The following is a 13580-nucleotide window of genomic DNA, read 5'->3' as shown; positions in this document are numbered from 1 at the left end:
ATGGAGACTCCATGATGGATCTGATCAGTACAGACCTCAACCCCTACTACATGGAGACTCCATGATGGATCTGATCAGAACAGACCTCAACCCCTACTACATGGAGACTCCATGATGGATCTGATCAGAACAGACCTCAACACCTACTACATGGAGACTCCATGATGGATCTGATCAGAACAGACCTCAACACCTACTACATGGAGACTCCATGATGGATCTGATCAGAACAGACCTCAACCCGTAGTACATGGAGACTCCATGATGGATCTGATCAGTACAGACCTCAACCCGTAGTACATGGAGACTCCATGATGGATCTGATCAGAACAGACCTCAACCCGTAGTACATGGAGACTCCATGATGGATATGATCAGTACAGACCTCAACACCTACTACATGGAGACTCCATGATGGATCTGATCAGAGCAGACCTCAACACCTACTACATGGAGACTCCATGATGGATCTGATCAGAACAGACCTCAACACCTACTACATGGAGACTCCATGATGGATCTGATCAGAACAGACCTCAACCCGTAGTACATGGAGACTCCATGATGGATCTGATCAGAACAGACCTCAACCCGTAGTACATGGAGACTCCATGATGAATCTGATCAGAACAGACCTCAACACCTACTACATGGAGACTCCATGATGGATCTGATCAGAACAGACCTCAACACCTACTACATGGAGACTCCATGATGGATCTGATCAGAACAGACCTCAACCCGTAGTACATGGAGACTCCATGATGGATCTGATCAGAACAGACCTCAACCCGTAGTACATGGAGACTCCATGATGGATCTGATCAGAACACCCCTCAACACCTACTACATGGAGACTCCATGATGGATCTGATCAGTACAGACCTCAACACCTACTACATGGAGACTCCATGATGGATCTGATCAGAACAGACCTCAACCCCTACTACATGGAGACTCCATGATGGATCTGATCAGAACAGACCTCAACACCTACTACATGGAGACTCCATGATGGATCTGATCAGAACAGACCTCAACACCTACTACATGGAGACTCCATGATGGATCTGATCAGAACAGACCTCAACCCGTAGTACATGGAGACTCCATGATGGATCTGATCAGTACAGACCTCAACCCGTAGTACATGGAGACTCCATGATGGATCTGATCAGAACAGACCTCAACCCGTAGTACATGGAGACTCCATGATGGATATGATCAGTACAGACCTCAACACCTACTTCATGGAGACTCCATGATGGATCTGATCAGAGCAGACCTCAACACCTACTACATGGAGACTCCATGATGGATCTGATCAGAACAGACCTCAACACCTACTACATGGAGACTCCATGATGGATCTGATCAGAACAGACCTCAACACGTACTACATGGAGACTCCATGATGGATCTGATCAGTACAGACCTCAACCCGTAGTACATGGAGACTCCATGATGGATCTGATCAGAACAGACCTCAACCCGTAGTACATGGAGACTCCATGATGGATCTGATCAGAACAGACCTCAACACCTACTACATGGAGACTCCATGATGGATCTGATCAGAACAGACCTCAACACCTACTACATGGAGACTCCATGATGGATCTGATCAGAACAGACCTCAACCCGTAGTACATGGAGACTCCATGATGGATCTGATCAGAACAGACCTCAACACCTACTACATGGAGACTCCATGATGGATCTGATCAGAACAGACCTCAACACCTACTACATGGAGACTCCATGATGGATCTGATCAGAACAGACCTCAACCCCTACTACATGGAGACTCCATGATGGATCTGATCAGTACAGACCTCAACCCGTAGTACATGGAGACTCCATGATGGATCTGATCAGAACAGACCTCAACCCGTAGTACATGGAGACTCCATGATGGATCTGATCAGAACAGACCTCAACACCTACTACATGGAGACTCCATGATGGATCTGATCAGAACAGACCTCAACACCTACTACATGGAGACTCCATGATGGATCTGATCAGTACAGACCTCAACCCGTAGTACATGGAGACTCCATGATGGATCTGATCAGAACAGACCTCAACACCTACTACATGGAGACTCCATGATGGATCTGATCAGTACAGACCTCAACACCTACTACATGGAGACTCCATGATGGATCTGATCAGTACAGCTCCACTACTAGAGTTGGCCCTGCTGGGATCAGGTTACCACAAGTGTCTGCAGTTCCCACCAGGGTACCTAGCAAGGGGGAAGGAAATGCAATACAGAGCAGTGCGACGTCTTGAGATAGGAGGTCCTAGCCTGGTCCTAGCCATCAGACTGGTGTCTAAGATGCAGAGAACATGGATCAAAGGTTGGAGAGCTCCAACACTAACAACAGATAAAAAAAAAACTGCCTGTGACAATCCATGGATGACGGAACAACTAAAAGAGGCCATCAAGAAAAGGCATAAATTATTTGACGGATGGGGGGAAAACTACTACGGTTCAAAGGCTCATCCGAGGGGTTAAGAAAATCTACTACACAAATGAAATTCAAGACCGTTGTCAAAAGCTCACCTGAGGGGCTAAGAAAGTACTACACAAATTAAATTCAAGCACTCAAAGAAGAATCCAAGAGTGGTGGGACTTCGTCAACAAATAGTTTGGTCTATGAAAATCATCTGGAGAAAGATGCAGATTGATGGTGTGGAAACGGACAATGTTGCTGATGTCCTGAACAACTTATTTGCTTAAGCATGGACAGGATACAGTTTGTATAACTTTATGAGCTGGAGCTGCAGTTCGTTTGTTCTTTCTCGCTTGTTGGCTTGATGTCCACATTTAGGCCTAACTGAGCCCCGGTAACTCTTGTCCCCACACACACACACACACACACACACACACACACACACAGGGTCGAGGCTGAGGCCTACCTCTGAGATCAGTGTGTGAAACATCGCCTTGGTCAGTGTGAAACAGTGTAAATATAATGTTTCTAAACCCTTCTACATTAATGTGGATGCTACCATGATTACGGATAATCCTGAATGAATCGTGAAAAAGTTAGGCGCACAAATATCATACCATCCAAGACATGCTAACATCTCACCATTACAAAAACGGGAGGTTAGTATTTTTTGGGGGGGTGTGATATTTATGCCTGTAACTTTCTCTCTCACTCATTATTCATGATTAATTCATGATTAACTGTAACCATGGTAGCGTCAACGTTAATGTAGAAGGGTTCAGAAACATATTATATTCTTATTTACAATAAAAGTGACTCCAAAATGACACAATACATTATTTATCATTCATTTCTATTGGGCACACAACAATCTGAAACACAACCAAAACAAACTGCAAATGCATCCAATAAGTTTGTAGAGTCACAAGCTTGATGTAGTCATTGCATGCTATGAATATGGGACCAAATACTACACTTTTGACTACTTTAATACACAAGTTAATTTGTCCCAATACTTTTGGTCCCTTAAAATCAGGAGACTATGTATAAAAGGTGTTCACCTGATATGGATGAAAACACCTCTAATTAAAGCTGACAGTTTAACCTCATAGTCATGGTTTCATTTCAAATCCAAAGTGCTGGAGCACAGAGCCAAAACAACAACAAATGTGTCACTGTCTCAATACTTTGGGAGCTCACTGTATTTAAACAGAGAATCATCCTAACTAACTCTAACTGTCCCCAGTTGCTGCTCTCCTCTGGACAGTCAGAGGAATGAGGACGGTCCGTCGCTGCAGAGTAGACAGTCAGAGGAATGAGGACGGTCCGTCCAGAGTAGACAGTCAGAGGAATGAGGACGGTCCGTCGCTGCAGAGTAGACAGTCAGAGGAATGAGGACGGTCCGTCCAGAGTAGACAGTCAGAGGAATGAGGACGGTCCGTCCAGAGTAGACAGTCAGAGGAATGAGGACGGTCCGTCGCTGCAGAGTAGACAGTCAGAGGAATGAGGACGGTCCGTCCAGAGTAGACAGTCAGAGGAATGAGGACGGTCCGTCCAGAGTAGACAGTCAGAGGAATGAGGACGGTCCGTCGCTGCAGAGTAGACAGTCAGAGGAATGAGGACGGTCCGTCCAGAGTAGACAGTCAGAGGAATGAGGACGGTCCGTCGCTGCAGAGTAGACAGTCAGAGGAATGAGGACGGTCCGTCCAGAGTAGACAGTCAGAGGAATGAGGACGGTCCGTCCAGAGTAGACAGTCAGAGGAATGAGGACGGTCCGTCCAGAGTAGACAGTCAGAGGAATGAGGACGGTCCGTCGCTGCAGAGTAGACAGTCAGAGGAATGAGGACGGTCCGTCCAGAGTAGACAGTCAGAGGAATGAGGACGGTCCGTCCAGAGTAGACAGTCAGAGGAATGAGGACGGTCCGTCCAGAGTAGACAGTCAGAGGAATGAGGACGGTCCGTCACGGCTTGCTCATCTCCCTACAGTGCATCAGTTATATTTCAGATGGTGTCAACATAACATTTTCATGCATTTTGGAGTAGAATGTCTTATTTATTTTTGTACTTTTACCCCTTTTACTCCCCAATTTCATGATATCCAATTGGTAGTTAGTCTTGTCCCATCGCTGCAACTCCCGTACGGACTCGGGAGAGGCGAAGGTCAAAACACGACCCTGCCAAGCCGCACTGCTTCTTGACACACTGCTCGCTTAACCCGGAAGCCAGCCGCACCAATGCCTTAACCCGGAAGCCAGCCGCACCAATGCCTTAACCCGGAAGCCAGCCGCACCAATGCCTTAACCCGGAAGCCAGCCGCACCAATGCCTTAACCCGGAAGCCAGCCGCACCAATGCCTTAACCCGGAAGCCAGCCGCACCAATGTGTCGGAGGAAACACCGTACAACTGGCGACCGAAGCCCACTTGCAGGCACCCAGCCCGCCACAAGGAGTCGCTAGAACGCGATGGGACAAGGCCAAACCCTCCTCTAACCCGCACGACAATGGTTCTCCAGGTCAGGGCCGGCTGTGACACAGCCTGGGATTGAACCCTGGTCTGTAGTGACTTTCTCAGTCGTTCTACAAACAATGTTTTTTTTCTGCATGGAGCAGTATTGGGCAGGCCCCCTGTTTTTTCTGCATGGAGAAGACCCCTTGACTTACTGTATACAGTGTCTTCAGAAAGTATTCAGACCCCTTGAATTACTGTATACAGTGTCTTCAGAAAGTATTCAGACCCCTTGAATTACTGTATACAGTGTCTTCAGAAAGTATTCAGACCCCTTGAATTACTGTATACAGTGTCTTCAGAAAGTATTCAGACCCCTTGAATTACTGTATACAGTGTCTTCAGAAAGTATTCAGACCCCTTGAATTACTGTATACAGTGTCTTCAGAAAGTATTCAGACCCCTTGACTTATTCCACATTCTGTTGTGACTGCCTGAATTCCAAATGTATTAAATAGAGACTTTTCCTCATCCATCTACACACAATACCCCATAATGACAAACACGTTTTTAGAGATAAAATGCAGAAACATCTAATTTACGTAAGTATCGTCTTGGGTCTGTATCAGATTTGCACATCTGGATTTAGGGATTTTCTCAAGCTCTGTTAAGTTAGATGGGGAGCGGCGGTGAACAGCAATCTTCAAGTCTTTCCACAGATCTTGAATGGGATTCAAGTCTGGGCTTTGGCTGGGCCACTCAAGGACTTTCACATTCTTGTTCTGAAGCCTTTCCAGCGTTGCTTTGGCTCTATGCATGGGGGAGAAGGAAAAAAAAAAATGTATGCACTTACTAACTGTAAGTCACTCTGGATAAGAGCGTCTGCTAAATGACTAAAATGTCATTGTCCTGTTGGAATGCAAATCTTCACCCCAATCTGTCGTTTGCACTCTGAAGCAGTTGCTCATCAAGGAGTTGCCTGTATTTGGATCCATTCATTGTTCCCTCTATCCTTACCAGTCTCCCAGTCCCTAATGTTGAAAAGTATCCCCATAGCAAGATGCTGCTACCACCATGCTTCATGGTAGGGATGGTGTTAGACGGGTGATGAGCTGTGCCTGGTTTAGTGCTTTGCATTCAGGTTCAACTTTTGTCTTATCAGACCAGTCTTTTGCCTTTTATGATCTGTCTTTCACGTGCCTTTTTGCAAACTCCAGGCGTGCTGTCATGTGCCTTTTTCTCAGGAGTGGCTTTCGTCTGGCCACTCTCTCATAAACCCAGATTGGTGAAGTGCTGTAGAGACGGTTGTCCTTCTGGCAGGTTCTCCCATCTCAGCCAATGAACGCTGTAGTTCTGTCAGAGTGGTCATTGGGTTCTTGGTCACCTCCCTGACCAAGGTCCTTCTTATCCTGTTGTTCAGTTTGGTCGGACGGCCAGCTCTAGGCGGAGTCTGGGTAGTTCCATATGTTGTTCAATTTCCCAGTGATGGAGACCACTTTGCTCTTGAACACTTTCAACACTCTAAACATTGTTTTACACCCTTCCCAAAATATATGCCTCATCACAAACTCTGAGATCTACAGCCAGTTCCTTGAACTTCATGTTTCTGCTCTGACATGCACTGTTAACTGTGGGACCTTTTACATAAATTATTCAGACCCCTTGACTTATTCCACATTTTGTTGTGGTACAGCCTCATTTCAAAATGGATTAAATAAAAAAATTTCCCGCACCCATCAACACACAATACCCCATTATGACAGTGAAAACATGTTTTTAGAAATTTTAGCAAATTTGTTAAATGAAATGCAGAAATATTTTTTTTTTGGGACAGTATGACTAACGGTATTTTATGTTTTTGAATAAAATAAGTAAGAAAAAAAAAATCAATAGTGGGTGGCAATACATATATTGCATTCAGAAAGGATTCAGACGCCTTTTTCCACATTTTGTTACGTTATACTTATTCTAAATGGATTAAATTGTTTTTTCCCCCTCATCAATCTACACACAATACCCCATAATGACAAAACAAAAACAGGTTGTTAGGAATTTGTGCACATATACAAAAAAATAAAATAAATGAAATATGACATTCAGACCCTTCACTCAGTACTTTGTTGAAGCACCGTTGGCAGCGATTACAGCCTCGAGTCTTCTTTATATTATATATATATATATATATATATATATACAGTGAGGGGAAAAAAGTATTTGATCCCCTGCTGATTTTGTACGTTTGCCCACTGACAAAGACATGATCAGTCTATAGTTTTAATGGTAGGTTTATTTGAGCAGTGAGAGACAGAATAACAACAAAAAAATTGATTTGTACTTGACCCACTCTCAATCAATGAGAGACAGAATAACACGTTTTAAGTTCGTTGCAGACAGACCAATGGGATTTATAGGATTTATTGTTTATCAGGAAATGTTCTACCTGCAGGCTGCAATGTTTTTATTTGTTGGCTTTATGTAGGATATTTTTATATAATTGGCAATGGAAGTTACTTTATAGGTTGATCATTTTCATTTAGATTTGGATAGAATTTAGATTAACCACATGACCATGATTTTGAGATATGAAGACGTTATTATAAATTTAAATGAAACTGTTTCACGAAAATGTGTATATGAAAACCATTACTGGCACGCAGATCGGTAGAAATTGTAAATTGGCATGAGAAGTTGCAGACTCATCGTGTAGCCTATTACCGGCAACTTCAGGAGAGTAACGGCAGAAAGCCAGCAGGAGCAGGAGGAGAATAGTTGGGTCAGGTTGAGGTTTTTTCTTCTGGTTATCTAGATCTCTGGCGCCCTCTTGAGGCATCAAACCGTAGGCTGTAAAGCATCAGACAACCTCAGTGCACATAGTTGATTTTATTGAAACATGTATACGGAAAAATTCACGTTTAAAAATGTAGAGCAATCGATTGGTCGATAGAACAGACGACTTTTGGTCGGCCAAGATTTTGTTTTTGTCACACACACTACCAGTCAAACGTTTGGACACATCTATTCATTCAAGGGTTTTTCTTTATTTTTACTATTTTTTTAACGTTGTAAAATGCTGTTTAATCAGCTTCTTGATATGCCACACATGTCAGGTGGATGGATTATCTTGGAAAAGGAGAAATGCTCACTAACAGGGATGTAAACAAATTTGTGCCCAACATTTGAGAGAAATAAGCTTTTTGTGCATATGGACAATTTTTGCGATCTTTTATTTCAACACTTTACATGTTGCGTTTCTATTTTCGTTCAGGGAATAGGGTGCCATTCAGACGCAGACTATTATATTAACCGTTTAATTTCTGTTGTATAACTGTTTAAATAATGCACTGCTCAAAAAAATAAAGGGAACACTAAAATAACACATCCTAGATCTGAATGAATGAAATAATCTTATTAAATACTTTTTTCTTTACATAGTTGAATGTGCTGACAACAAAATCACACAAATTATCAATGGAAATCAAATTTTATCAACCCATGGAGGTCTGGATTTGGAGTCACCCTCAACATTAAAGTGGAAAACCACACTACAGGCTGATCCAACTTTGATGTAATGTCCTTAAAACAAGTCAAAATGAGGCTCAGTAGTGGGTGTGGCCTCCACGTGCCTGTATAACCTCCCTACAACGCCTGGGCATGCTCCTGATGAGGTGGCGGATGGTCTCCTGAGGGATCTCCTCCCAGACCTGGACTAAAGCATCCGCCAACTCCTGGACAATCTGTGGTGCAACGTGGCGTTGGTGGATGGAGCGAGACATGATGTCCCAGATGTGCTCAATTGGATTCAGGTCTGGGGAACGGGCAGGCCAGTCCATAGCATCAATGCCTTTCTCTTGCAGGAACTGCTGACACACTCCAGCCACATGAGGTCTAGCATTGTCTTGCATTAGGAGGAACCCAGGGCCAACCGCACCAGCATATGGTCTCACAAGGGGTCTGAGGATCTCATCTCGGTACCTAATGGCAGTCAGGCTACCTCTGGCGAGCACATGGAGGGCTGTGCGGCCCCCCAAAGAAATGCCACCCCACACCATGACTGACCCACTGCCAAACCGGTCATGCTGGAGGATGTTGCAGGCAGCAGAACGTTCTCCACAGCGTCTCCAGACTCTGTCACGTCTGTCACATTTGCTCAGTGTGAACCTGCTTTCATCTGTGAAGAGCACAGGGTGCCAGTGCCGAATTTGCCAATCTTGGTGTTCTCTGGCAAATGCCAAACGTCCTGCACGGTGTTGGGCTGTAAGCACAACCCCCACCTGTGGACGTCGGGCCCTCATACCACCCTCATGGAGTCTGTTTCTGACCGTTTGAGCAGACACATGCACATTTGTGGCCTGCTGGAGGTCATTTTGCAGGGCTCTGGCAGTGCTCCCCCTGCTCCTCCTTGCACAAAGGCGGAGGTAGCGGTCCTGCTGCTGGGTTGTTGCCCTCCTACGGCCTCCTCCACGTCTCCTGATGTACTGGCCTGTCTCCTGGTAGCGCCTCCATGTTCTGGACACTACGCTGACAGACACAGCAAACCTTCTTGCCACAGCTCGCATTGATGTGCCATCCTGGATGAGCTGCACTACCTGAGCCACTTGTGTGGGTTGTAGACTCCGTCTCATTCTACCACTAGAGTGAAAGCACCGCCAGCATTCAAAAGTGACCAAAACATCAGCCAGGAAGCATAGGAACTGAGAAGTGGTCTGTGGTCACTACCTGCAAAACCAGTCCTTTATTGGGGGTGTCTTGCTAATTGCCTATAATTTCCACCTGTTGTCTATTCCATTTGCACAACAGCATGTTACATTTATTGTTAATCAGTGTTGCTTCCTAAGTGGACAGTTTGATTTCACAGAAGTGTGATTGACTTGGAGTTCCATTGTGTTGTTTAAGTGTTCCCTTTATTTTTTTGAGCAGTGTATAAACTGATGAATGACCTTTATCGTCCTCTTGAACTGAACTCTGAACTCTGTCCTCTCCACAGTGTCATCCAAGCACCTTTACCACTTCCTGTTGATAAGGTAGGTGGATTCGTCTCTCTGTCCACAGGGGTGTGTGTGAGATGTGCATCACATCTGGATGGCAAGAGTTGATGATATCAATCAGATCTCTAGTCGGCATATTGATGCTTTCTCCCATTTTTTTTCACATCCGGAAAGCAGGGAGGAAGGATCGAGGGGAGAGAGGACAGGGTTTCCCGAACTCGGTACTGGGACCCCAAGGGGTGCACATTTTGGGTTTTGCTACAATGCATTCAGAAAGTATTCAGACCCCTTGACTTTTTCCACATTTTGTTACGTTACAGCCTTATTCTAAAATGTATTAAACTTTTTTCCCCATCAATCTACACACTAACCCATAATGACAAAGCGAAAACTGGTTTTTAGGCATTTTTGCTAATTTATAAAAAAATCTAAAACAGGTACCTTATGTACACAAGTATTCAGACCCTTTGCTATGAGACTCGAAATTGAGCTCCGGTGCATCCTGTTTCCATTGATCATCCTTGAGATGTTTCTACAACTTGATTGGAGTCCACCTGTGGTAAATTCAATTGATTGGACATGATTTGGAAAGGCACACACCTGTCTATATAAGGTTCCACAGTTGACAGTGCATGTCAGAGCAAAAATCAAGCCATGAGGTCGAAGGAATTGTCCGTAGAGCTCCGAGACAGGATTGTGTCGAGGCACAGATCTGGGAAACGGTACCAAAACATTTCTGCAGCATTGAAGGTCCCCAAGAACACAGTGGCCTCCATCATTCTTAAACGGAAGAAGTTTGGAACCACCAAGACTCTTCCTAGAGCTGGCCGCCCGGCCAAACTGAGCAATCAAGGGAGAAGGGCCTTGGTCATGGAGGTGACCAAGAACCCGATGGTCCCTCTGACAGAGCTCTAGAGTTCCTCTGTGGAGATGGGAGAACCTTCCAGAAGGACAACCATCTCTGCAGCATTCCACCAATCAGGCCTTTATGGTAGAGTGGCCAGACGGAAGCCACTCCCCTCAGTAAAAGGCACGACAGCCCGCTTGCATTTTGCCAAAAGACACCTTAAAGGACTCTGACCATGAGAAACCAGATATTCAGGTCTGATGAAACCAAGATTGAACTCTTTGGCCTGAATGCCAAGCGTCACGTATGGAGGAAACCTGGCACCATCCCTACGGTGAAGCATGGTGGTGGCAGCATCATGCTGTAGGGATGTTTTTCAGCGACAGGGTCTAGGAGACTAGTCAGGATGGAGGGAAAGATGAACGGAGCAAAGTACAGAGAGATTCTTGATGAAAACCCGCTCCAAAGTGCTTAGGACCTCAGACTGGGGCGAAGGTTCACCTTCCAACAGGACAACGACCCTAAGCACACAGCCAAGACAACGCAGGAGTGGCTTCGGGACAAGTCTCTGAATGTCCTTGAGTGGCCCAGCCAGAGCCTGGACTTGAACCCGATCAAACATCTCAGAGTGACCTGAAAATACCTGTGCAGCAACGCTCCCCATCCAACCTGACAGAGCTTGAGAGGATCTGCAGAGAAGAATGGGAGAAACTCCCCAAATACAGGTGTGCCAAGCTTGTAGCGTCATACCAAAGAAGATTCGATGCTGTAATCGCAGTTAAAGGTGTTTCAACAAAGTACTGAGTAAAGGGTCTGAATTCTAATGAAAATGTGATATTTCCGTTTTTTATTTGTAATACATTTGCAAATATTTCTACAAACCTATTTTTGCTTTGTCATTATGGGGTATTGTGTGTAGATTGATGAGGATTTTTATTTATTTAATCCATTTTAGAATAAGGCTGTATCGTAACAAAATGTTGAAAAAGTCAATGGGTCTGAATACTTTCCAAATGCACTGTAATTCAAATAATCAACTAATTATCAAGCTTTGATTATTTGAAACACCAGGCCAAGATCCCTTCTATTCTCCTGCTCTAAACACCAGACCCAGATCCCTTCTCCTCTCCAGCTCTAAACACCAGACCCAGATCCCTTCTCCTCTCCAGCTCTAAACATCAGACCCAGATCCCTTCTCCTCTCCTGCTCTAAACATCAGACCCAGATCCCTTCTCCTCTCCTGCTCTAAACACCAGACCCAGATCCCTTCTCCTCTCCTGCTCTAAACATCAGACCCAGATCCCTTCTCCTCTCCAGCTCTAAACACCAGACCCAGATCCCTTCTCCTCTCCAGCTCTAAACACCAGACCCAGATCCCTTCTCCTCTCCTGCTCTAAACATCAGACCCAGATCCCTTCTCCTCTCCTGCTCTAAACATCAGACCCAGATCCCTTCTCCTCTCCAGCTCTAAACATCAGACCCAGATCCCTTCTCCTCTCCAGCTCTAAACACCAGACCCAGATCCCTTCTCCTCTCCTGCTCTAAACATCAGACCCAGATCCCTTCTCCTCTCCTGCTCTAAACATCAGACCCAGATCCCTTCTCCTCTCCAGCTCTAAACACCAGACCCAGATCCCTTCTCCTCTTCAGCTCTAAACACCAGACCCAGATCCCTTCTCCTCTCCTGCTCTAAACATCAGACCCAGATCCCTTCTCCTCTCCTGCTCTAAACATCAGACCCAGATCCCTTCTCCTCTCCAGCTCTAAACACCAGACCCAGATCCCTTCTCCTCTCCAGCTCTAAACACCAGACCCAGATCCCTTCTCCTCTCCTGCTCTAAACATCAGACCCAGATCCCTTCTCCTCTCCAGCTCTAAACACCAGACCCAGATCCCTTCTCCTCTCCAGCTCTAAACATCAGGCCCAGATCCCTCTCCTCTCCCTGCCCCGAGGACCAGGCCTTATTTTGGGGCCTATTGAAGGAGAAGGCCAGCCTGGTCCACATGGCTGCTCATCTCCTCTCCCAGTACTGAGCTCTAAGCACCGAGCGCATTCCTCTGAGTGTTCTGTTAGGGTTTGTAGGATATGGTTGCCTTGTAACCTTTCATCACACAGCACAGCTCTATCTGACTGCAGCATCTGTCAATGTCACTGGTGATTACTGAGAGGAGATGCTGACTTGCGTGAAGAAGGATTTTTTTTGGACCTATAATCTATACTAGGCTTGTGCGGTATCCAGATTGTCCTACCTTCATCCCGACCTTGTACCATACCCAGATATCCGGTAATACAGGCTCTCAACAAAAGGGGCAATATTTTCAAACCCCGCTCAGCCTCTGTAATCTGAAAGTTAGCAATGCTAACAAGTACATGTAAAAATCCCATAGAGAACGCTAACTAAATGCTAACGAGCACATTGCTAACATTTTATACAGTCTCTGACCTAAACTATACAAGTAACTCAAAAATGGTACTCACAGTTTGCTGCAAGCACAAAACAAATATTAGATAGCAAGGCTCTTGATCCAGGAGGGGATTCTCTGCTGTTACCAAGAGAAGATTGATTTTGGAAGAAGCTAACCACTTAGCTAGATAGCAAACTAGCTACTAAATTAGCAAACCAAATGCTCAGCTGCAGAGCCTTTAGCACATGTAATAGTTCTAAGATATCTAGCTGGCAAACGTTTAGTTGGGAATTCCTTCCTGTACCTAGATCACCTGACGTGTGCTGCACAACAGGGAGACTCACAAGACTCCGGGCTCTCGTCATGGTCTGCTTGTAAATAAACACTACGTGGCTGGGGACTACTGCTAAGTTTCATAATGCAAAATGTGATTA

At 45.2% G+C, this 13580-nt stretch overlaps 1 protein-coding gene across 3 annotated transcripts in view; it reads left to right on the top strand.

Annotated features, from left to right (window-relative positions):
• Window positions 1–13580, top strand: part of LOC121575383 (sarcolemmal membrane-associated protein-like) — a 209358-nt gene that overhangs the window by 80194 nt on the left and 115584 nt on the right. For all 3 annotated transcript variants that reach the window (XM_041888450.2, XM_041888448.2, XM_041888449.2), the window contains exon 4: window positions 9893–9929. In XM_041888450.2, the coding sequence (XP_041744384.1) occupies window positions 9893–9929 (37 nt within the window). The remainder of the gene's footprint in view (window positions 1–9892; window positions 9930–13580) is intronic.

Source organism: Coregonus clupeaformis, chromosome 10 (genome assembly GCF_020615455.1).
Source record: "Coregonus clupeaformis isolate EN_2021a chromosome 10, ASM2061545v1, whole genome shotgun sequence".
Taxonomy (NCBI): Eukaryota; Metazoa; Chordata; class Actinopteri; order Salmoniformes; family Salmonidae; genus Coregonus; species Coregonus clupeaformis.
This window is presented reverse-complemented; position numbering and strand designations above follow the sequence as displayed.